Genomic DNA, 26,523 nt, shown 5'->3' with positions numbered 1-26,523 from the left:
AGGAGTTCAAGATGAATTCTTGGAGGAATTCAAGATGAATTCCTGGAGGAATTCAAGATGAATTCCTGGAGGAATTTAAGATGAATTCCTGGAGGAATTCAAGATGAATTCCTGGGGGAATTCAAGATGAATTCCTGGAGGAATTCAAGATGAATTCCTGGAGGAATTCAAGATGAATTCCTGGAGGAATTCAAGATGAATTCCTGGAGGAATTCAAGATGAATTCCTGGAGGAATTCAAGATGAATTCCTGGAGGAATTCAAGATGAATTCCTGGAGGAATTCAAGATGAATTCCTGGAGGAATTCAAGATGAATTCAAGATGAATTCCTGGAAGAATTCAAGATGAATTCCTGGAGGAATTCAAGATGAATTCCTGGAAGAATTCAAGATGAATTCCTGGAGGAATTCAAGATGAATTCCTGGAGGAATTCAAGATGAATTCCTGGAGGAATTCAAGATGAATTCCTGGAGGAATTCAAGATGAATTCCTGGAGGAGTTCAAGATGAATTCCTGGAGGAATTCAAGATGAATTCCTGGAGGAATTCAAGATGAATTCCTGGAGGAATTCAAGATGAATTCCTGGAGGAGTTCAAGATGAATTCCTGGAGGAATTCAAGATGAATTCCTGAAGGAATTCAAGATGAATTCCTGAAGGAATTCAAGATGAATTCCTAAAGGAATTCAAGATGAATTCCTGGGGAAATTCAGGATAAATTTCTGGGGGAATTCAAGATGAATTCCTGGAGGAATTCAAGATGAATTCCTGGAGGAATTCAAGATGAATTCCTGGAGGAATTCAAGATGAATTCCTGGAGGAATTCAAGATGAATTCCTGGAGGAATTCAAGATGAATTCCTGGAGGAATTCAAGATGAATTCCTGGAGGAATTCAAGATGAATTCCTGGAGGAATTCAAGATGAATTCCTGGAGGAATTCAAGATGAATTCCTGGAGGAATTCAAGATGAATTCCTGGAGGAATTCAAGATGAATTCCTGGAGGAATTCAAGATGAATTCCTGGAGGAATTCAAGATGAATTCCTGAAGGAATTCAAGATGAATTCCTGAAGGAATTCAAGATGAATTCCTGAAGGAATTCAAGATGAATTCCTGGGGAAATTCAGGATAAATTTCTGGGGGAATTCAGGATGAATTCTTGGGGCAATTCAGGATGAATTCTTGGGGGAACTCAGGATGAATTCCTGGGGCGATTCAGGATGAATTTCTGGGGCAATTCAGGATGAATACCTGGGGCAATTCAGGATGAATTCCTGGGGTAATTCAGGATGAATTCTTGGGGGAATTCAGGATGAATTCCTGGGGAAATTCAGGATGAATTCCTGGAGGAATTCAGGACGAATTCCTGGGGAAATTCAGGATGAATTCCTGGAGGAATTCAGGACGAATTCCTGGGGGAATTCAGGATGAATTCCTGGGCGAATTCAGGATGAATTCCTGGGCGAATTCAGGATGAATTCCTGGGCGAATTCAGGATGAATTCCTGGGCGAATTCAGGATGAATTCCTGGGCGAATTCAGGATGAATTCCTGGGCGAATTCAGGATGAATTCCTGGGCGAATTCAGGATGAATTCCTGGAGGAATTCAGAATGAATTCCTGGAGGAATTCAGGATGAATTCCTGGAGGAATTCAGGATGAATTCCTGGAGGAATTCAGGATGAATTCCTGGAGGAATTCAGGATGAATTCCTGAAGGAATTTAAGATGAATTCCTGGAGGAATTGAGGATGAATTGCTGAAGGAATTCAGGATGAATTCCTGAAGGAATTCAGGATAAATTCCTGGGGGAATTCAGAATGAATTCCTGGGGGCATTCAGGATGAATTCCTGGGGGAATTCAGGATGCATTCCTGGGGGAATTCAGAATGAATTCCTGGGGGCATTCAGGATGAATTCCTGGGGGAATTCAGGATGAATTCCTGGAGGAATTCAGGATGAATTCCTGGAGGAATTCAGGATGAATTCCTGGAGGAATTCAGGATGAATTCCTGGAGGAATTCAGGATGAATTCCTGGAGGAATTCAGGATGAATTCCTGGAGGAATTCAGGATGAATTCCTGGAGGAATTCAGGATGAATTCCTGGAGGAATTCAGGATGAACTCCTGGAGGAATTCAGGATGAACTCCTGGAGGAATTCAGGATGAACTCCTGGAGGATTTCAGGATGAATTCCTGGAGGAATTCAGGATGAATTCCTGGAGGAATTCAGGATGAATTCCTGGAGAAATTCAGAATGAATTCCTGGAGGAATTCAGGATGAATTCCTGGAGGAATTCAGGATGAATTCCAGGAGGAATTCAGGATGAATTCCAGGAGGAATTCAGGATGAATTCCAGGAGGAATTCAGGATGAATTTTTGGAGGAATTCAGGATGAATTCCTGGAGGATTCAGGATGAATTCCTGGAGGAATTCAGGATGAATTCCTGGAGGAATTCAGGATAAATTCCTGGAGGAATTCAGGACGAATTTTAGGAGGAATTCAGGATGAATTCCAAGAGGAATTCAGGATGAATTCCAGGAGGAATTCAGGATAAATTCCAGGAGGAATTCAGGATGAATTCCAGAAGGAATTCAGGATGAATTCCCGAAGGAATTCAGGATGAATTCCAGGAGGAATTCAGGATAAATTCCAGGAGGAATTCAGGATGAATTCCAGAAGGAATTCAGGAAAAGTTCCAGAGGGTATTTAGGACGAGTTCCAGGAGGAATTCTGGACGAATTCCAGGAGGAATTCAGAATGAATTTCAGGAGGAATTCAGGATGAATTCCAGGAGTAATTCAGGATGAATTTCTGGGGAAATTTAGGATGAATTGCTGGAGGAATTCAAGATGAATTCCTGGAGGAATTCAAGATGAATTCCTGGAGGAATTCAAGATGAATTCCTGGAGGAATTCAAGATGAATTCCTGGAGGAATTCAAGATGAATTCCTGGAGGAATTCAAGATGAATTCCTGGAGGAATTCAAGATGAATTCCTGGAGGAACTCAGAATGAAATCCTGGAGGAATTCAGGATGAATTCCTGGAGAAATTCAGGTTGAATTGCTGGAGGAATTCAGGATGAATTCCTGGGCGAATTCAGGATGAATTCCTGGGCGAATTCAGGATGAATTCCTGGAGGAATTCAGAATGAATTCCTGGAGGAATTCAGGATGAATTCCTGGAGGAATTCAGGATGAATTCCTGGAGGAATTCAGGATGAATTCCTGAAGGAATTCAGGATGAATTCCTGGAGGATTCAGGATGAATTCCTGGAGGAATTCAGGATGAATTCCTGGAGGAATTCAGGATGAATTCCTGGAGGAATTCAGGATGAATTCCTGGAGGAATTCAGGATGAATTCCTGGAGGAATTCAGGATGAATTCCTGGAGGAATTCAGGATGAATTCCTGGAGGAATTCAGGATGAATTCCTGGAGGAATTCAGGATGAACTCCTGGAGGAATTCAGGATGAACTCCTGGAGGATTTCAGGATGAATTCCTGGAGGAATTCAGGATGAATTGCAGGAGGAATTCAGGATGAATTCCAGGAGGAATTCAGGATGAATTCCTGGAGAAATTCAGGATGAATTGCTGGAGGAATTCAAGATGAATTCCTGGAGGAATTCAAGATGAATTCCTGGAGGAATTCAAGATGAATTCCTGGAGGAATTCAAGATGAATTCCTGGAGGAATTCAAGATGAATTCCTGGAGGAATTCAAGATGAATTCCTGGAGGAATTCAAGATGAATTCCTGGAGGAATTCTGAATGAAATCCTGGAGGAATTCAGGATGAATTCCTGGAGAAATTCAGGATGAATTCCTGGAGGAATTCAGGATGAATTCCTGGGGGAATTCAGGATGAGTTCCTGGGGGAATTCAGGATGAATTCCAGGGGAAATTCAGGATGAATTCCAGGGGGAATTCAGGATGAATTCCAGGGGGAATTCAGGATGAATTCCAGGGGGAATTCAGGATGAATTCCAGGGGGAATTCAGGATGAATTCCAGGGGGAATTCAGGATGAATTCCAGGGGGAATTCAGGATGAATTCCAGGGGGAATTCAGGATGAATTCCAGGGGGAATTCAGGATGAATTCCAAGGGGAATTCAGGATGAATTCCTGGGGGAATTCAGGATGAATTCCTGGGGGAATTCAGGATGAATTCCTGGGGGAATTCAGGATGAAGTCCTGGGGGAATTCAGGATCAATTCCTGGGGGAATTCAGGATGAGTACCTGGGGGAATTCAAGATGAATTCCTGGGGGAATTCGAGATGAATTCCTGGAGGAATTCGAGATGAATTCCTGGAGGAATTCGAGAAGAATTCCTGGAGGAGTTCAGAATGAATTCCTGGCGGAATTCAGGATGAATTCCTGGGGGAAATTCAGGAATTACTGGGGGAATTCGAGATGAATTCGTGGAGGAATTCGAGATGAATTCCTGGAGGAAGTCGAGATGAATTCCTGGGGGAATTCAGAATGAATTCCTGGGAGAACCAATAATTGCATATTATTCGGCAACTCGGCCGTTATTATTTATTTATTATCAGACTAAGACCGGAGTGGCCTGTGCTGCACATAAAAGTCTTCTCCATTCAGCTCGGTCCATGGCTGCACTTCGCCAACCACGCAGTCTGCGGAGGGTCCGCAAATCGTCCTCCACCTGATCGATCCACCTTGCCCGCTGTGCACCTCGCCTTCTTGTTCCCGTCGGATCGTTGTCGAGAACCATTTTCACCGGATTACTGTCCGACATTCTGGCTACGTGCCCGGCCCACCGCAGTCTTCCGATTTTCACGGTGTGAACGATGGATGGTTCTCCCAACAGCTGATGCAACTCGTGGTTCATTCGCCTCCTCCACGTACCGTCCGCCCCGCCATCTGCAACCCACCATAGATGGTACGCAACACTTTCCTTTCGAAAACTCCCAGTGCGCGTTGGTCCTCCACGAGCATCGTCCAGGTCTCGTGTCCGTAGAGAACTACCGGTCTTATAAGCGTTTTGTAGATAGTCAGTTTGGTACGGCGGCGAACTCTATTCGATCGAAGCGTCTTGCGGAGTCCAAAGTACGTACGATTTCCAGCCACTATGCGTCTCCGAATTTCTCTGCTGGTATCGTTATCGGCGGTCACCAGTGAGCCCAAGTACACGAATTCTTCAACCACCTCGATTTCGTCACCACCGATAGAAACTCGTGGTGGGTGGCTCACATTGACCTCTCTTGAGCCTCTTCCTATCATATACTTCGTCTTCGACGTGTTGATGACTAGTCCAATCCGTTTAGCTTCGCTTCTCAGTCTGAGGTAGGCTTCCTCCATCCTCTCAAAGTTACGTGCCATGATATCAATGTCGTCGGCGAAACCAAATAACTGGACGGACTTCGTGAAAATCGTACCACTCGTGTCAATCCCTGCCCTTCGTATGACTCCCGCCAAAGCGATGTTGAATAGCAGACACGAAAGACCATCACCTTGCCGTAACCCTCTACGCGTTTCGAAGGGACTCGAGAATGCCCCTGAAACTCGAACTACGCACACCACCCGATCCATCGTCGCCTTGATCAACCGTATCAGTTTATCCGGAAATCCGTTTTCGTGCATTAGCTGCCATAGCTGGTCTCGATCGATTGTATCTTATGCGGCTTTGAAGTCGATAAATAGATCATGTGTGGGCACGTTGAATTCGCGGCATTTCTACAATACCTGACGTATGGCGAACACCTGGTCTGTGGTAGAGCGTTCACCCATAAATCCCGCCTGGTACTGCCCTACGAACTCTCTTGCAATTGGTGTTAGTCGGCGGCATAAAATTTGGGAGAGTACCTTGTAGGCGGCGTTCAGCAATGTGATTGCGCGGTAGTTGCTACAATCCAGCTTATCGCCCTTTTTGTAACTCGGCCGTACGAAAACCATTTTTTTGTTAAATATCTTGGCTGTGCATATGCGCAGCACATGTTTCGAAATGAACAAATTGATATGAAATTTGCGAAAAAGAATCCACGTGTTTTGGAAGGACTCGAACCCTCAACCTCCTACTCTCTAGATAGGCGTAATAGCCCCTACACAACAAGAGACAACCTCCACCGCGGTTAGCTCTCTTTTTTGCAAATTGAATATCTTTCGGATGCTTGATTTGTCCAATCTCCACATGTGCTTTACTGTTGTAATCAAGTGTCGGTCTTTCACCATCATTAGTCGTCTGAGTACACGCGACCGCACACGTAAAGCAATCTAACTCTTCAAATGCTTTAGCCAAGCAAGCCTTTGGCACAGCAGAGTGCGATTGATTCGCATTCTATATCAGTCCCCCCAGTTCGTTGTTGGGGGCATGGAGTGCGATCCTCTCGTTTAATAAACAATGTGCACTCGCTTGACTGTGGATATACAACAGTAAAGCACATGTGGAGATTGGACAAATCAAGCATCCGAAAGATATTCAATTTGCAAAAAAAGAGAGCTAACCAGGGTGGAGGATGGTACTCGGATTCTGATGGCTTTTCTGCAAACGTGACCTTTAAGTGGTCTTGTTGTGTAGGGGTTATCACGCCTATCTAGAGAGTAGGAGGTTGGGGGTTCGAGTCCCTCCAAGACACGTGGATTCTTTTTCGCAAATTTCATATCAATTTGTCCATTTCGAAACATGTGCTGTGCATATGCACAGCCAAGATATTTAACAAAAAAAAATCCTGGGAGAATTCAGAATGAATTCCTGGGGAAATGCAGAATGAATTCCTGAGGGAATTCAGAATGAATTCCTGGGGGAATTCAGAATGAATTTCTGGGGGAAATTGAAGATGAATTCCTGGGGATATTCAAGATGAATTTCTGGGGGAAATTGAAGATGAATTCCTGGGGGTATTCAAGATATATTCGTAAGGGAATTCAGGATGAAGAAATTTTCTGAAGAATTGCTGGAATTTCTGGCTGAACTTCAGGAGATATTCACGAAGAAACTGCAGAAAAAATTTCTGGAGAAACTCTATAAGATTTCTTGGAATAGTTCCTTGCGGAACTCCAGGAGGAATTCATGGAAGAACTTTGAGATTCCTGTGAGGTTCTCCTGAATGGAATCTTGGAGGAACTCCACGATGAGTTTCTGTAAGGCTTAAGGTTGAATTCTCAAACAAGCTTCATTAAGACTTTCTGGAAGAACTCTAGGAGGTATTCAACGAAAATTCCTAAATTACCAAATTCCTAAACTTCTCTACTCATAAATTCCTAATTCAAAAATTTCTAAATTCCTTTAATTCATAAATTCCCAAATTCCTATGTTTGTAAATTCTTATATTCATGAATTCTTATAAATATTGTTAAATTCCTAAATTCCTATTTTAACTCAAAACGGCTACGCAGTCTTTTAGGATTAAAACAAGATTTATATTTGTCCAACGTTTCGACAACCGTGTCGAAACGTTGGACAAATATAAATCTTGTTTTAATCCTAAAAGACTGTGTTGGGAATCTTCCCGTTTGCACCCGCGGAAACTTATTCGGAACGCGAATTGATACCGTTTGTGATACGGTCACTAGCGAAATTTATTTCCACCGAAAAACACTTAATTGTGGACTGTAAATAATTTTATTATTCTACGGGGTCGTACGGTCGACCGATAACAACACCGGCGGCGGTTGGGAGATAACTAACTATCGCTACCTATCAGTGATGCTGCGAGAGCGCATCACTGATCGCCTATCTCTCGGTTCGCACATATCAGCTGGTTTTCGCATTTTTGCACATCGCACGGCCGTCGCTACGCAGCTGAGTGCTTCACAGTGGCGTACCGTGTTTGTGCCCTTACTTGCTTTAACATTCCGGCCGCCTTGAGTTTACTCGAAATAATTAAAACTAATTTACATTATCTACTTCAATAGTTCAAAAGCAACAAACAACAAGACCAACTATCGACGACTTCAACCTCGATCACTTTCTTGTCCTCCCGTGAGGTGAGCTTGACCGTCCATCAAGTCAGGCTTCTGCTACTAATCTTCCTGTCCTTGTTCGCTGATCTCGATTGTTCCTGATGACTTCCGCCAGCACCGCTGTTTACGCACTTCCACTGCGCCGATGGAATCGCTCCTCCGTGTCCTGTCGAAGAAAACGACTTGATTCCGGAACACAAACTGAAGATGGGAAACATAACTTGGCTGTCGCCCCCTGGCGATAACAGACGAAAACTCTCTGCGCTTGCCAAAGTGTGCCCCAATGGGGGCGTGAGATACTTAGTGGAAGTCGTGTTGCAGTGAACCAGCTTTCATCCAGGATTGCACTCGAGGTACTCCGAGGGGGACGTCGATCCGAGCTATCTGTGTCGAGTTGGTGATCCTGATGGAAGGGAAATCGATTGGCTTCCGAAATACTTCTTAATACTAACGAAACGTAACTTGGTATGCGGCCCCTGGCATATGCAACATGATATGTCGCTATCCGCCATTTTGCCCCACATGGGGCCATACTTAGCTGATTTGATCTTCAATGATCCGAATGATAACCGCATACCACGAGGCCGGTGTTGATCCGCATCTGTCAAAACAAAACAGCGGTTTGGATCCGAATTCAAGAATGGAGAATTGTAACACGTAACTTGCGCATCGTACCCTCAGCAGATGTGGCTGGATTGCCACAATAATGCCAACGGTTGCCCCAAATGGGGGCGTACATAACTTTGTTGTAGATTGATGATGATGCGATGACGTATTCTGGAACAGATGTCGATTCCTCCCAGGCTTGGTGAATTCTGTTAAGGGAGAACGCATCAGAATGTTCCCGGACTTGCAGTAGACATATACATAACTTTGGGGTTGCCCCCAGGCAGTAGCGACGGTTTGTATCGCTGGATGCCTTAAGATGCCCCGTACGGGGGCGAAAAATACTTATTGCTGGCGTGTTGATTCTTCGGTCTGGTTGTCCCTGATGGACAGAATACAAATTTTGGAGATTGCCCGGCGATATTGACCCTCCTTCGTGCGAACGGTGACATCCCTCACGTTTCCATCCTGCCCTGGATGGATCTCGATCACGCGTTCCAGTCGCCACATGAGAAGTGGAATATTATCCTCTTTCAATAGAAGCATAGTTCCGACGTTCAAGTTGTTCCGGTGCTTTGTCCACTTGTTGCGACTCTGAAGATTCGACAGATAATCAGTTGACCATCGTCTCCAGATCATTTGGTTGAACCGCTGCATCATCTGCCACCTGGAGAGTCTGTTCTCCGGTAGCTCCAGAAGTCTAGGATCCGGCATCGCAGTGAGCGGACGCTGCATCAGGAAATGGCCTGGAGTTAATGCTTCCAAATCGTTCGGGTCGTTGCTAAGCGGAGTCAAAGGTCTCGAATTGAGGCATGCCTCTATTTGAGCTACGATGGTGTGCATCTCATCAGGTTTCAGCATCCTGTTACCAATGACCCTTTTCATATGGCCCTTCAGCGATTTCACCGCAGCTTCCCACAAGCCGCCAAAATTGGGTGACTTGGCTGGTATGAACTTGAAGGTTATCGAGTCTCTTGAGGTTTCTGCGCAAAGCTGCTCTTGAAGTTGCTGTCGCTGAAACATGCGGTCTAACTCACTCAGCTGCCTCCGTGCTCCAACGAAATTTGTCGCATTGTCGCAGTAGATTTCGATTGGCTTCCCACGTCTGGCGACGAATCTTCTCAGAGCGGCAAGGAATGCTTCTGTAGTTAGGTCCATAACTACCTCGATGTGTACGGCTTTGCACGCCATGCAAACGAACACGCAGAGGTAACATTTCACAGGAGCGCCTTTCCTCGTTGCAGGCTGCAGTTCGAAGGGTCCACAGTAGTCAATTCCCACCCGTTGGAAGGCAGGAGCAGGCGAAACTCTCTCAATCGGCAAATCTCCCATCAGCTGCTCGTGAACCGTTGGTTTCGCTCTAAAACATTTGACGCATTCATGCGTCACCCTTTTGGCCAAGTTTCTCACACTCAGTGGCCAAAATCTTTCCCGTATGCAGGATATCATCAACTGAGGGCCTGCATGGAGCAGTCGGAGATGGTAGTCGATTACAATTAGCTTCGTTAAAGGATGGCGGCTATCCAGGATAATCGGGTGTCTGCGCCCTCGCGAAACTGGAGCATTTCCAAGCCGGCCGCCAACGCATAGTGTCCCATCAACCATTATCGGGTTAAGGTTTCGGAGCTTCGATGTTGTTCTGACTTCATTTTTTGACGCAAGATCAGACAATTCCAGCGGAAAGCATTCCGATTGGGCGAGTTGCACCAAAACTAGTAATGCTGCTTCGTGTTCGGCGGCTGTTATGATGCCGCACCTTCGCTGAAATTTGTTTCGTGGTTTGCAGTTGAACGAGAACCGACGGATCCAAGCAGTTATGCGTATAGTATTCAGCAGAGTCGATCGCAGCGTGAAGATTTCATTCGGAGGCAGAATCTGTAGAACGGCTGACAGTAGCGGTCTTTCTTCCAGGGTCACCGAATCGAATTGCTGTTCTGGAGCCAGCGTGCTTACTGGCCAATACTGTGTATCCATTTTCAACCAATCTGGACCAGTCCACCACAGGGAACTGTCCGCTATTTGAGCTGGAGTTGCTCCTCTCGATATTATATCCGCAGGATTCTCGATCCCCGGAACATGGTTCCAAGCACCATCCTTTGTGGTGTGCTGTATCTCCGATACACGGTTGGCCACGAAAGCTTGCCATCTTGACGGGTGTGAGGAAATCCAGCATTTGACAATTGTAGAATCAGTCCAGAAGAATGACTTCGCTTCAATCGCCATGCTGGTTGAGACAGATTCGTACAAGTGCGCCAACAGTAGCGCTGCAGATAGCTCCAGCCTGGGCGTGGACTGCCTTTTCTTTCTTCTGCTGAGATCCTCCAATGGCGCAATCCTAGATTTTGCCATCAGCAGGTTGACGGTAATATTTCCGTTTCGGTCCATACAGCGCAAATAAACCGCTGCACCGTACGCCTTATCGCTTGCATCGCTGAATCCATGGAACTCGCACGAGATAATGTCTTTACCTAAACCGATCCACCGAGGAACAGATACCGTGTCCAACTCTCGAAGATTGGTTCTGAACTCCAACCATCGTGACTGAAGTTCTTCGCTGAGTGGCTCATCCCACGAGTATTTTCCCTTCCACAACTCTTGAAGGAATATTTTCCCCTGGACCACCACCGGACCAACTAACCCATATGGATCAAACAAACGAGCTATCTCTGATAGCACCACACGGTGCGTGATTGGCCCACTTGGCCTCAAATCAGGAACTTTGATCCATAGCGTGTCGGTAGCTGGCTCCCAGGTAATGCCCAGCGTCTTGACAGTTGTCTTCTCGTCCAAATCCAGAAGTTCACGATCGTCTCTCAGATGGGAAGGAATCGTTCTCAAAATCTGCGAATTGTTGGAATTCCACTTTCTCAGGTTGAATCCTGACCCCTTCAGAAGCTCCAGAACTTCCTTGCACAGTAGAATGCCTTCTTCGATGGTATGCGATCCTGCTAGCATGTCGTCCACATAGAAGCTCCGTTTGACCACCCTAGATCCAACGGGATAGCGATCCGCTCCTTCTTCGGCACACTGGTTTAGGCACCGAGTAGCCAGGTAGGGTGCTGATGACGTACCATACGTCACAGTGGTGAGCTTAAACGTCCGCAATGGCTCCTGGGACGTATCTCTCCAGAATATTTTGTGCAGCTGCTGATCCTGCTCGCTTTGCCATACCATCCGGTACATTTTCTCCGCGTCTCCAACAATAGCATATTTAAACATGGGAAACCGCAACAGGATACTTCGGAGATCATCTTGAACAACAGGTCCCACCATCAAGACGTCATTCAATGACACACCAGAATCAGTAGCGCAGGATGCATCGAAAACTACTCTTAGTTTTGTAGTCGTGCTGTCGGGCTTCAGCACTGCGTGGTGCGGGATATAATATTCCGGAGCAGAAACTTCATCTTCGCTGCCGTTTACGACTTCTTGCATATGCCCCATTTGCAAGTATTCGTGCATGAAAGCTGTGTATAGCGCCTTCATTTCTGTGTTGGCGTCCAACCGTTTCTCCATTGACAGGAAACGTTTCTTTGCTATCAGCTTCGATTTTCCCAACTTCTCGATCATGTTCTTTCTCTTCGGCAGCGTTACTCGAAATTTGCCATCTGAATCTCTGGTAGTTGTCTCCTTAAAAATAGCTTCGCATGCAGACTCCTCGATGGACAGACAGCTCTTCGTGCGACATGATTCCAGCTCCCAGAACCTCGCTAGTTCCTCACGGAGTTCTTCCGTAGTCACAGGCGCAGAGGCTACCGTGTTGTAGCTGACCACAGAGGCATCTGGAATACTTCCGGCAACAATCCATCCCAGCTGTGTGTTCCGAAGAATCAATCCCGAACCAGGGAGCTTTCGCTGTGAGTCCAACAGGAGGTCGTAGAAGATAACCGCACCCAAAATCACGTCAACCGCCGCAGACTCGTTGAAGTTTGGATCCGCCAGAGAAATTCCCTCCGGTAAATGACACGAGGAAATATCGAAGCTTTGCTGCGGCAGGTTCGACGTAATCTTCGACAGCACATAGAACTTCAGTTCACACGACACGTACGACGAATTGCACGAAGAAATTGTAGCTAACACTGCTTGCTTGCTGACAGACGAACAACCACCCACACCTTTCACAGGCAAATTTTCTCGATCTCGCTGGAACTTCAACTTCTGAGACAACGACTCGGACATAATACAGATCTGTGAACCGTTGTCCAGCAAAGCGCGCGCAAATACGGTGTTTCCGTGACGATCACCAAGTTTCACGATAGCGGTAGACAGAAGCGCAATGCTTGACTGATGGTGTGTTTCGGATGTTGTAGCAGTGTGGTGTATTGTAGGAGTATTGGTGGGAGGTATCAAGCGTGCATACTGCGAAGATGTACTTGGTGTTTGTGTAGGCTGTGGGTTGTTGTGTGAATTGTTCCGGGTTTGGGCCTGATATGAGTGCTGTGACGGTGGGTTCGCGACTTGAGGTCTCTTCGTTTGGACTTGGGAGGAGGGTTGGCTTGAAGTTTGCTCCTGGCTCACCGGAGCGACGTATGGATGGAGCATATAATGATGATTTCCTCCGCATTTGCCACAAGCAGACCTCGAACAATCCATGACAAAGTGTCCAGATCGCAGACACTGCAGACACAATCCAAGCTTCCGCACGATCATCTTCCTATCGATGACCTTCATTTTCCCGAAGCGTCTACACTGCTCAATGGAATGCGATCCACCGTTGCAGACTTGGCAAATCGCATCAGATGACACTGCAGCATGAACCACTTGACTCTTAACCGGCCTCTTGAACTCGATGCTCCTTCGCGCTGACGTGGACTGAAGAATAGCACAGTGTTTTTCCAGGAACTCCACCATGGGCTTGTACGATGGAATGTCCTTCGAACTGTGGTGCGTTTCCCAGTGTCGCATCGTATCGTCATCAAGCTTCTGGGAAAGCATGAACGCGAGTAGCGTACCCCAGTTGTCGGTAATCTCTCCTAGCTTCTCCAGCTGCTGCAAATTGACCCTAAATGTCGTTAGGAGATGATTCAATCCCTGATAGCCTTCCACCTTCATCGGAGCAACCGCGAAAATGGCTCTCAAGTGTTCTTGAGCAATCAGCTTGTGATTCTCGTATTTGGCCTCCAGAGTGGCCCAAGCAAGGGCGTAGTTTGCAGAGCTGACCTGGATTTGGTTGATCTGGAGTTGAGCTTCATCCTTCAATGACGTTCGAAGATAGTTGAACTTGTCAATACAATTCAACTGATTGTTGTCATGGATCAATGACTTGAAATTGTCCCGGAAGTTGATCCATTCAGAAAGCTTGCCAGAGAAAGTGGGCAGCCTCAGCTCTGGATACTTTATCCGTGACGGCTGACACGCTTCGCCTACCGTTTGCCGTCCCGACACATCTCCAGCGTTTCCGACCGTCTTCGAAAATAACTGCTGCTTCAGTCTGAAGTATTTATTCTCGAACTCCTTAAAGATTTCTTCGTTCTCCCTCTTCCGAGCCTCAGCCATGTCCTGCGGTCTGCTTTCGCCTGATTCATCCTTAGCTGCATCCTGTATATCCAGATCGTCAGTTTGAACCTCAATTTGTACTCGCACTTCACAATACTTGTCGTACACTTCGTCAAGTTTCTGCATACGAAACTGCACTACGCACTTATCACGCACTTCATCATACGTTGCCAAGAACTCCTCAATGTTCTCCATAGTAATCCACGCATGACGCTCCTGCTTCACAAGAGCTCGTAAATCGGACACTGGCATTTTGCTTGAATCACTTCTCTTCAAAATTCACAACTCACTCCCGAGACCTCAAGCGACCGAGCGAACTGACAAAGACTGGCAAAAATTGTCAAAAGTGAATTAATCACTTCCCAGCAATCTCAAGTGCCTTCAAAAGGCAATAAATTATAAAAACCGGAGAATCACAACTTATTCCCCACTGTGCTCTACTGGGTATGTACAACTTGCATGCAATTTTATGCTCCACACGAGCATGAAACAATCTACCTCAGTAGAGTTTCTATGTCTGGTGACAAAATAAATCAATCCAGACACCTCAACCACACAATCTCTCACACAGGCTACTTATCTCGTATCGGCGATCTCCAGATGTCCACCCCAGGCCCTGGGTTCGGTTACGTTGGTCCACAAAAGGCGAGCGATCCTTCCGATCCTCTGATTGTCTGCAGCAACCAAACACAACACTCCAAAAGGCCACACAGGCGACGGCAAAGAATCACCTAAGCAGTTTCCTTTCTAACACACGGGTCTCTACCCGGTCAATTAAACCACTTTTACGATGGCGTTCCGCGCCAAAAAAACAAAGTACCGAACAATTAGCAATCGGTATATTGTCCGCAGTAGCTCGATGGCCGATATCACACACAATTCACGCACTGAAATTGCTCAACGGGCCCGACAAATCCGGCTCGGCGGGACCAAAATGTTGGGAATCTTCCCGTTTGCACCCGCGGAAACTTATTCGGAACGCGAATTAATACAGTTTGTGATACGGTCACTAGCGAAATTTATTTCCACCGAAAAACACTTAATTGTGGACTGTAAATAATTTTATTATTCTACGGGGTCGTACGGTCGACCGATAACAACACCGGCGGCGGTTGGGAGATAACTAACTATCGCTACCTATCAGTGATGCTGCGAGAGCGCATCACTGATCGCCTATCTCTCGGTTCGCACATATCAGCTGGTTTTCGCATTTTTGCACATCGCACGGCCGTCGCTACGCAGCTGAGTGCTTCACAGTGGCGTACCGTGTTTGTGCCCTTACTTGCTTTAACAGACTGCGTAGCCGTTTTGAGTTAAAATAACAATAAACAGTCGATCATTCGAAAGTACATTCCTAAATTCCCAAATTCCTAAATTCATAAATTCATGAGTCCCTAGCTTCATAAATTGCTAAATTTACGAATTTCTAAAATCGTAAGTTCCAAAGTTTCTAAATTCCTGAATTCTTAAATTCTTAAATCCTAATTTCCTCAACTTGTCGCCGTCTACTGTCAGGACGACGTCAGGATTTAATAGATAATAGGGTAGGTGGGGTTAAACGGACACTGGACAGGGGTCTCGTTTGAGCAAAATCGTTATAAATTTGGCACTCTATCAATTTGATCTTATTGCTTGCTTCAAAATTATGAATACGACATGTTTTACTACATTCAAATAATAAAAACTATTCTGTTTATTAACGATTTTATGTAAACTACTAGCTTTATGTACCCGGCCTTGCTCGGAGTTGCCAGTTTGGTTCGCAGCTTTTTTTCACTATCGAAAAATAATAAAACCAATTGATTAACAGGGTAATTGTGTTTACTTGTTGATACTTCATCATTTGATTAAAAGAAGGCTTTTGAAAATATTGACCGATTTTGAAGAAGGGGGTTTGAATAGCCTTATTCCGGGCAAACGTCTATTTCTAAAGAAGGGAAAACATCCACCGATGTCTTATTCCGAGGAAACGCATATTTTTAAAGAAGGGATCACACCCACCATTGCCTTATTCCGGAAAAATGCCTACTTTTAAAGGAGAAATCACATCCACCATCCAGAAGGAAACACATTATTCATTACTTTTCACTGGGCAAACTATGATTCCGATGAAGGGTAACAATCATCATTGCTTTATACCCAGCAATGCATGCTTTCTATGAAAGATTTTTCTGATGCTGTTCAGTATTATCCCAAATTCACTTCATGTCGAATGACCTTAGGCCAAATAGTGTTATGTTAATGGCCTGCTTCATTCAGGGATATGTCATTTTCAGGGAAATGTTATTGTCGAGGATTTGCTATTTTTGAGGAATTGTTTTCGAAGCATTGTACAATGTCAAAGAACCTCGGATGAACTAAATAAGAAGGTATACTAAACTGTTCGTTTAATAAATATATTCTGTCTCGTTCAGCTATGACAGTCCTACCCAGTCTGATATAGTCTTTCACAGACAGAGAATATGGGTTCCAAATTTGGTGAACATCGGAAATGGGTTCAGAAGTTATGCTGAATAGATTTCCAAGTAAACAATATCTCTCTTTCACAACCTACCCATTTTAAACGGACCTACCAATATCCACTAAAATCGTTTCCTTAGGACAGACAATATTTGATACAAATTTGGTTCAAATCGGTCATGGGGCTCAAGACTTACATTTAATTGATCGATTGCTAAACAATACCCCTCCCCACATACCATCTCTTATTTTCTAAGAGCATGCTTAACCTCCCTATCGTCGTCTCCTTAAGATAAAGAATGTGTGTTCCAAATTTGGTTGATATTGGCTGATGGGTTTAGAAGTTACACTGAGTTGATCGATAACTTAGCAATTGCCCTCCCTTCTTACCCTCCCCCTTTTCCAAAAAGCATCCCTAACCCCCCTATCGTCGTCTCCTTAAGATGAAGAATGTGTGTTCCAAATTTGGTTGAAATCGGTCAATGGGTTCAGAAGTTATGCTGGAACATACATACAAACATACATACAAACATACAAACATTGAGTTTTATATATATATAAAGATAAAGATAAAGAAGAAGAAGATGGCTAAAATTCCGTGGTGATGTAATTTTTGATGTGCAGTATTTAAGCTTTTAAATAGAAATCAGCCAAACTTATCCGCATAATCCTCGAGGATCTCAAACTTTTTCTCAAAATTTGATTTTTTGAGAATTTACAAAGAAATTGGATCATGGTGAGGTGAAGCGGACACGTTCTGAAGTGGGTAATATAGACCTTATGAAGTAAATACATTTTTTCCTTTAACCTTTTTTTCCTTATATACATATATTATTGTAAGTTACCCAATATATCAATTATTATTCAACACTAGTCGACCCGGCAGACGTTGTCCTGCATAGTAGGCGGAAATGGCGTTATGAACTGACTATGCAAAATTTCCATACGATTCTTAATTTTAGTTTTTCACGATTTACCCAACCTTATTAATGATGTTTGCATGAGGAAATATCATATAAACCCGTCGGAAACTATATCGAACGTAACTGCTGAAGGGATGAAGAAAATCCATCCAGCCGTTTTCGAGTTATGCGGATACGAACACAGACCATTTCATTTTTATATATAAGATTTGTTATTACTGAATCGTAGGAAATTCAATTTAACACGTAAAAGAATAACATCAATTATCAATAATAGGCATTTTTTTCTTTTTAATTTTGCCTACAAATCGCAACAACAACTGACTTTCAGCTTAAGACCTATTCTGTAATTATATGGAAATAGTTTATAGTCCGCTTCATGGAAAGCTCTTTCACATAAGTGGCAATTTTTATAGTTATTCCCATACAAACTTCAAATGGCAAGTGCGCAATCAAATTACATCCAAACCAGCTGAAAATTTAGGAGGACTATTAAAATGCCAAATGCAATTGTATTCACCCACATACTTTTAAACCGGGATTTTTTTCATCCTGATTATCATTGTCATAAAAATCACAAAAAAAACACGTAAGTGGCTTCGGTCCCCAATATATACAACGTTTTCCATGTGAAAAAGACGCGATTTCTTAGGGTGTCCATATTACCCCCAGCCCCCTATTTATGCCTCCCATTAACATAATTAAATTTTGGCAACCAATTTTGAATGGCTTCAATTCGAATACGATTTGCAAGCAACGTATTGCGACTTGTAAATGTTGCAAAAAACGTGGAACGGAATATTCCGGCTGGTTATCAGCGGTCAATGTACGGGTAAACAATCTGTTGTCGCTATCGAAATCCTGATATCCTACAGATTGTGACTGGAAAGAATCATGACAATTGGACTAAAAACACCTGAGATATATCGGGGCAAAGTTGTCGTTCCACGCTTCCTGCAGGGGTTGTTGCTTGCAGTGTTAAGGTAATAAAAGCAATTGAAGTTAAGTGTTTAAAAGTAAATAGAAATCCTCCTTTTTTGAATTTCACATGCGGCTTAGATTGCCAATAATTGGTATTATTTTCTCCTATATTTTATAGTTATGGGGCCTTTATTGTGCTGAAAGCAAAGCACTTATGCTTGATATTGTTTGAAAAAAGGTTATCTTTTGAATTCTCACCCTACCCTCGCTTTATCAGTATCCTCTAACATCAATGCCCCAAGTATGTCATCCACTCTATTTTGTTGAAGAGTTTTCAATTGTTTGATCGTAGTATTGTAAAAAAAATGAATGCCTCCCAATCGGTCGTCTGTCTAATTACACGTGTTCATTCGACTGGAGTCATAAAATCCGAATTCATATCGGCAATAACATGCTGGCACCCGTTTTATTATGCCCCTTCTTTGTATCCGCCGGCTAGGTTATATGAGCTAGATATGGGATAAACTGCAATACTATTAGTATTATATTGCCATATATGGTGGAGCTCGTATCAGTAATGTGAACTCGTACCATTCTGGACTAGTACTTCGTGCACTCTGACCACAAAGGTTCTTCGGCGCTGGTTTGTGTAAGGGTTGACGGCTGTAAGGCGAAACACGGTGAGCAACGTAATTGAATAAGTTTCACTCAACCGAACCAGAACCGTTTGCCACGTCATTCGGAAAATTGTGCTAGCTCTCTTGTTCTGGTCTGGTGTGGTCTCCAGCGTGTCGTCGTTGCACGGTTGGGGAACAGATTTGATTTGAGCGGCAGAAACAATATTTGGGCATTCTAGAATATAGCAAACTAGAAATCGTCTGCATTGCCAATTTCTGGCTGGGCTCCCATATTCATCCTACCAAAAAATGGAGGCATGAAAATTAGATGCACGTTTCTTATTTTTGTAATTTTCTCCAACAGTGAGCACACATGCAAGCAATAAGAATGTTTTTTGAGTTGGGATAAATATGTTGCAGTGAGATGGGAAATGGAACAGTGCCCCTAATATACTTTTGCAATTTCGGATAACAACACCTGCTCTGCATTTCGTGTTTGAGTTATAAAGCAGGTCGCATTTAAGTACTGCAATGCAATATCAACAGCGGAATGCAACTTATACTAGGGACAGACAGTAGTGTTGTTCTACCGCACCCGGTATTGTACGTTACCAACTGTCAAAACGCATGTAAAGAAAAGCGGAATCATGGGACAGGCATCACAGTGAAATTAAATGCCTGTTATAAGTAGGGGAAATATGGACAATATGAGCCCACTAAGCAAATCTCCAACTTGTCATAAGACGAGTTAGTACAATTCCATTTAATTCCACCACTTGATTGTACCTTTGACAGATACGTATTTCGATCTCAACAGTAAGCCAATATTTTTTATTGAAATTGTCACTTTCTTCTGCACAGGATTAGTGCAAGTCCTATTCTTCACTTTAGTCAAATTCACAAACTTATGTTATTGTGGAAGTAATATTTGTAGGTAACATCTAATGGAAAAGCATTAGCGAAAGAATCGTCGAAATTAGCTTAGCTTTGACTGACTACACATATCTATGGTTGCTACTCCGTGATTGACCAGAATCAGTGAAATTGCACAAAGAATCAACTGAATGATTGACTGGGATTGTTCAAGCATTCTCAGTGTGCAAGTTTCAGTGACTCTAAAATTCAAATGATCAATTAGTTAGTCAGTTAGGAAGAAGAAAGGAATATTAGTAGGTGGTTTTTGCTATTTGAAGACCGTGTTTTCCTCTGCGTCTCCACAAAAACCACAGGAAGGATTATCAGTTAATTGGTAGGCATCGTTGGATCTGGATTCACTCTGATAAGCGATACGACCGTGGCATTCTTTTTTCCCAGTGATTTTACCTAGCCATGAATCGGGCGCGAAAAGTTTTTTTTTTTTTTTTTTTTTTTTTAACTAATTTTATTTGCTAATTATCTAATACATGCATTCATCTCTTAGACTAGGTGTTCCGTGTTTTCTTAACACTATCATCCTTATTTGCTATGTTACTTTTTAGTTATTATTAATACATTTCAATTGCCTCTGGCAGTTAGAATTTTTCCTCTGGTTTAATTGAACCATGTAGGAATTACAATGTTTTCAACTTAAACTAAACTTAACCTATTTTATACTAAGGGTACAAAGAGTTAATCGTTGCAATAGAAGATTGCAACGATTTTTGTCTAAAATTGGAAATTATTTTGTTGGACATTTGTTGCAATGTCTCAATATTAGAAATTCTATGAAGTTCATTGGTACTATACCACGGAGGCAACTTCAGAATCATTTTCAAAATTTTATTTTGAATCCTCTGGAGTGCCTTCTTTCTGGTATTGCAGCAACTAGTCCATATTGGCACAGCATACAACATGGCAGGTCTAAAAATTTGTTTGTAAATCAAAAGTTTGTTCTTAAGACAAAGTTTTGATTTTCTGTTTATAAGTGGATATAGACACTTAATATATTTGTTACATTTGGCTTGAAGGCCTTCAATGTGATTTTTAAAAGTTAATTTTGATCTAGCAGAAGTCCTAAATATTTAGCTTCGCTAGACCAATTAATTGGAACCCCATTCATAGTGACAATATGTCTGCTAGAAGGTTTCAAATAAGAAGCTCTCGGCTTATGTGGGAAAATTATAAGCTGAGTTTTGGAAGCATTCGGGGAAATTTTCCATTTTGCAAGTAAGTGGAGAAAATATCCAAACTTTTTTGCAATCTACTACAAATGACACGAAGGCTTCGCCCTTTGGCTGAAAGGCCCGTGTCATCTGCAAACAAAGATTTTTGACACCCTGGTGGTAAATCAGGTAAGTCAGAAGTAAAAATGTTATACAATATGGGCCCCAGTATGCTGCCTTGGGGGACACCAGCCCTTACAGGTAATCTATCAGATTTAGAATTCTGATAGTTTACTTGCAGTGAGCGATCTGATAAATAATTTTGGATCAGTTTAATGATGTACAGAGGAAAATTAAAATTCATCAATTTTACAATCAAACCTTCATGCCAAACACTGTCAAATGCTTTCTCTATATCAAGAAGAGCAACTCCAGTCGAATATCCTTCAGATTTGTTGAGCCGAATTAAATTCGTTACTCTTAATAACTGATGGGTGGTTGAATGCCCATGGCGAAAACCAAATTGCTCATCAGCAAAAATAGAATTGTCATTAATATGAACCATCATTCTATTTAAAATAATCTTTTCAAACAGTTTGCTTATTGAAGAAAGCAAACTGATTGGGCGATAACTAGAAGCATCAGCTGGATTTTTGTCCGGCTTCAAAATTGGAACAACTTTGGCGTTTTTCCATTTATCTGGAAAGTATGCCAATTGAAAACATTTGTTAAATAAATTAACCAAGAAGGATAAAGAGCTCTCAGGAAGTTTTTTGATAAGTATGTAGAAAATACCATCATCACCCGGGGCTTTCATATTTTTAAATTTTCTAGTAATAGATCTCACTTCATCCAAATTAGTTCCCAACGAAGGGTCAAAAACATTCTCTTGATTGAGAATGTCTTCGAAGCTCCGTGTAACCTGATCCTCAATTGGACTAGACCTAGACTAAAATTATGGGCACTCTCGAACTGCTGAGCAAGTTTTTGAGCCTTTTCGCCATTTGTTAATAAAATTTTATTTCCCTCTTTAAGCGCTGGAATTGGCTTTTGAGGTTTTTTAAGAATTTTTGTTAATTTCCAAAAGGGTTTCGAACTGGGATCCAACTTCGAGACATTGTTCTCAAAGTTGGTATTTCTCAGAATAGCAAATCTCGCCAAATAAATTTCAACGCGGGATCGCGAGTTCTTTGGTATTGCCTTCTTCTCACATTTTTAAGACGGATCAGTAGCTGAAGATCGTCGTCAATAATAATGGAGTTGAATTTAACTTCACATTTCGGAATTGCAATGCCTCTGGCTTCAACAATTAAATTTGTCAAAGATACGAGAGCATTATCAATATCACTTTTGGTATCGAGAGGAATATCAACATCAAAATTCCTATCGATATACGTTTTATATAAATCCCAAACAGCTCTATGATAATTAAAAGTAGAGCTGATTGGATTATAAATGGCTTCTTGTGAGATTTCAAATGTCACAGGAAGATGATCAGAGTCAAAGTCAGCATGAGTTACCAATTGGCCACACAGCTGACTTGAATCTGTTAAAACTAAATCAATTGTAGAAGGATTTCGACTGGAAGAAAAACAAGTTGGTCCATTGGGATATTGAATAGTATAATATCCCGCAGAACAATCTTCAAATAAAATTTTACCATTGGAATTGCTTTGAGCATTATTCCATGAACGGTGTTTGGCATTGAAGTCACCAATTACGAAGAATTTTGATTTGTTGCGAGTCAGAATTTGAAGGTCAGCTTTCAACAAATTCTTTTGCTGCCCATTGCATTGAAAAGGCAAGTAGGCTGCAATGAAGGAAAATTGTCCAAAATTTGTTTCAACAGAAACTCCCAAGGTTTCAAAAACTTTGGTTTCAAACGAAGAAAATAATTTATGTTTGATACGTCTATTAATGACAATGGCGACCCCACCACAGGCGCTGTCAAGACGATCATTTCTGTAGATAAAATAGTTTGGATCTCTTTTAATGGAGAGTCCTGGTTTTAAATACGTTTCAGTTATAATGGCAATATGCACATTATGAACTGAAAGGAAGTTGAATAATTCATCTTCCTTACCCTTTAGAGAGCGGGCATTCCAATTTAGAACTTTCACACAATTATTTAGATCCATTAAAACGGAGTCCGATAACAATTTGTTGTGTGTACTTTATACCAACCTGAACAGCTTCTGGTATGGTATTTGCTTTGAACATTGCATCAATCATGTGATGCAATTGTTCAGTTAAAAATCAAAATCGGAAGCAGTCCTGCTACCTGAATCGGCCACATGACCATTATTTTCCGGTGGGACATGGGTATAAACCTCATTTTGAGAAGGGAAATTTTGTCTACCAGCAGCGATGTTTCCATACGTAGGTACATTCTGAAAATTGGAATTTACTGAAGTGCTTGCTACCCGTTGACGAGCGGCCAAATTTGTTTGTGAATTGTGGTGGGTATGGAATTGCTCGACCGGTAACCGGTTTCGAAATTTGAGCGTTTGAAATATGTTTACCTGGCGAATCTGGGATCCTATTGGAATTTCCCGTCATCAATTTTGCACGGGAAGTAAAATTTTTTTTTCGTGAAGGGCATTCCCAGAAATTGGATTTATGATTGCCCCCACAATTAGCACATTTAAATTTATTGAAATCTTCTCTCACAGGACAGGCGTCCTTGGCGTGAGAGGTTCCACCACAAATCATGCATTTAGATCCATGTGACAATGTTTGGTTCCATGGCCCCACTTTTGGCACTTACGGCACTGCGTGGGGCTTTTGAAATTTCCTCCAGGCCTGCGGAAATGTTCCCATGTAACACGGACATGGGACATAATACAGGCCTTTTCCAAACTTTTCATATTATTTAGTTCATTTTTGTTAAAGTGAACTAAAAAAAATTCTTGAGAAATGCCCCTCTGGGAAGTACCAGAATGGGATTTCTTTTTCATCTTAATTACTTGGACTGGTGAAAATCCAAGTAATTCAGAAATTTCAATTTTAATCTCATCCAGTGATTTATCATCCCTGGGGAGACCTTTCAAGACGACTTTGAACAATCGCTCAGTTTTGTCGTCGTATGTGAAGAATTTATGGCACTTCTCAGTTAAATACTGAAGAAGACGTTTGCGATCATCAAAGGATCCCGGCAAAACGCGGCAGTCACCCTTCCTAGCAATCTGAAATGAAACCTTGATCCCCTGAAGGTTACTCAAAATCTCATTCCTAAAGCCAGAAAACTCGGCAACAGATACCACAATCGGCGGAATCCTTTGCTTTTTCGCATGAATCGAATCACCTGGGCTAGATTCGATTTGCTCAATATCATCATTAATCAAATCGAACTGATTGCTCAGTTCGATAGGAGAAAATTATTTCCGACATTAGAGTTTGAAGGAATATCTGAATTCTCCAGCTTCCTTCTATTTTTCCGCGCTTTGGCAGGACGGTCTTGAAACCTTGTTTCTTAGAAGGAAGTGGAGAATTCAAAGACTCCTTCCTCTTGTTTTTATTAATACTCATTGCTGAGCGTGGCGGCGTGCCCTCCTAAGAGGTTTTTTCCCGAACGGTGTCCCTGCAGGATTACCACCGCTTGTCGGAATTTTACTTCCGCAAACGGGTCCAACGTGAAACGAAGGCACGGGTCCTTGCAAAGATCGTAACGGGATCAGTGGGTACAAATAGCGCTAAGAAGCACCGTTGAAATTAAAATAGCTTCGGGTAGTATTAAAAACTTCCTTCCGCAAAGAGAGAAAGAACCGCACAGCACGAAAGCACGATGCGGTCTGGGGGAGCGAAAAGTAGTACAAACTAACTACCGGTCTACCGGGCGCGCAGAACACAATATTTCGGCCGATCGCGCCATCGTTCTGCTGTCCGAAACCCTTCCATGCAACAATTCCGCTTCAGAAATTCAGTTAACTTTCGCTAAAAAAGAGCAAATGGGCTCATTAAGGGGGCTTTTGATTCAGTTTGCGTCGATGTCTTATCCGACAAGCTTCACGCCTGTGGACTTTCTCCAATTTTAAACAACTAAGTGTACAATTTATTGTCAGAGAAGCGTATGAGTTTTTCTCATGGTGACTTGGCAACTCACGAATTAGCTACATGGGTCTCCCCTAGGGCACATGTTTAAGCCCCCTTCTTTACAATTTTTACGTCAGAGACATTGATGAATGTCTCATGCCAAATTGCTCGTTAAGACAGCTTGCAGATGACTGCGTTGTATTCGTTTCGGGGCCAACCTCAGTTGATCTGCAAGGACCATTGCAAGATACTCTGGACAATTTGTCCACTTGGGCTACTATGCTGGGTATCGAATTCTCTCCGGAGAAAACTGAGATGGTTGTCTTTTCAAAAAAACGTAAGCCGGCAAGGTTCCCGCTCCAACTGATGGGTAAGACAATCACTCATAGCATGTCTTCTAAATACCTCGGGGTCTGGTTCGACTCGAAATGCACCTTCGGGAAGCACATTGTGTATCTGACACAAAAATGCCATAAACGTATCAACTTCATGCGAACAATAACCGGAACATGGTGGGGAGCGCATCCCGAAGATCTTATGACGTTGTATAGAACAACCATTTTGTCGGTCCTCGAATACGGTAGTTTCTGCTTCCAGTCCGCGGCTAAAACACACATGCTGAAGCTTCAAAGGATTCAGTACCGCTGTCTCCGTATCGCGTTAGGAAGTATGAATTCGACACATACGATGAGCTTGGAAGTACTTGCGGGAGTACTGCCACTAACAGATCGTTTCGCGGAATTATCGCTCCGGTTCCTCATCCGCTGTGAGGTTCTCAATCCATTGGTCGTTGACAACTTCGAGAGGCTGCTTGAACAAAACCCTCAATCTCGATTCATGAGTATTTACCACTGGTATATGACGCTGGAGGTAAGCTTATCTTCGATTGACACCAATCGTGCTAACTTCTTAGACTCTTACAGTTCCTCTGTTACTTTTGATCTGTCCATGAAGCAGGAGGTTCATGGAATACCAGACTTTCTTCGAGCGGAGGTCATACCTCCATTATATGCAAGCAAATACGGGAACGCTAGCGAGGAGAGAAGCTTTTTCACTGACGGGTCAAAAATGGATGACTTTACTGGTTTCGGTGCTTTCAACGTTTTTCATAGCGCCTACTTTAAGCTCAAAGAGCTTAGTTCCGTTTATACTGCTGAGCTAGCAGCTATACACTATTCACTTGAACAAATCACATCCCTACCTCCTGACCACTTTTTCATCTTCACCGACAGTCTAAGTTCATTGGAGGCTGTTCGGTCAATGAAACCGGTGAAGCACTCAGCGTATCTCTTAAAGGGGATAAGGAAAGTTTTGAGTGCTCTATCGAAACGGTCTTTCATAATCACCTTGGCTTGGTTCCCTTCTCATTGCTCGATCCCGGGAAATGAGAAAGCGGACTCTTTGGCTAAGGAGGGCGCTATGGAAGGTGATATTTACGATCGGAAAATCACCTTTGATGAATTTTT

General features: G+C 42.8%; 2 protein-coding genes across 3 annotated transcripts in view; both read right to left on the bottom strand.

The window, feature by feature from the left end:
• Positions 1-26,523, bottom strand: part of LOC134209274 (protein doublesex-like) — a 152,584-nt gene that overhangs the window by 7,706 nt on the left and 118,355 nt on the right. The window contains exon 1 of one of the 2 annotated variants that reach the window (XM_062685277.1): positions 14,844-15,113. The exons of the other annotated variant lie outside the window; for it this stretch is intronic. The gene's annotated coding sequence lies outside the window, so the exon portion shown is untranslated. Of the gene's footprint in view, positions 1-14,843; positions 15,114-26,523 lie in introns of those variants that run through there. 2 annotated transcript variants of the gene reach the window in all.
• LOC134206845 (uncharacterized) lies at positions 8,873-14,275 on the bottom strand. Its single transcript, XM_062682575.1, has one exon. The coding sequence runs from the start codon at positions 14,273-14,275 to the stop codon at positions 8,873-8,875; it is 5,403 nt and encodes a 1,800-aa protein (XP_062538559.1).

This window comes from Armigeres subalbatus, chromosome 1 (genome assembly GCF_024139115.2).
Source record: "Armigeres subalbatus isolate Guangzhou_Male chromosome 1, GZ_Asu_2, whole genome shotgun sequence".
NCBI lineage: Eukaryota > Metazoa > Arthropoda > Insecta > Diptera > Culicidae > Armigeres > Armigeres subalbatus.
This window is presented reverse-complemented; position numbering and strand designations above follow the sequence as displayed.

Coding starts and splice junctions, on each gene's coding strand:
- LOC134206845 (XM_062682575.1), bottom strand. CDS start 14,275: ATGCCAGTGTCCGATTTACGAGCTCTTGTGAAGCAGGAGCGTCATGCG.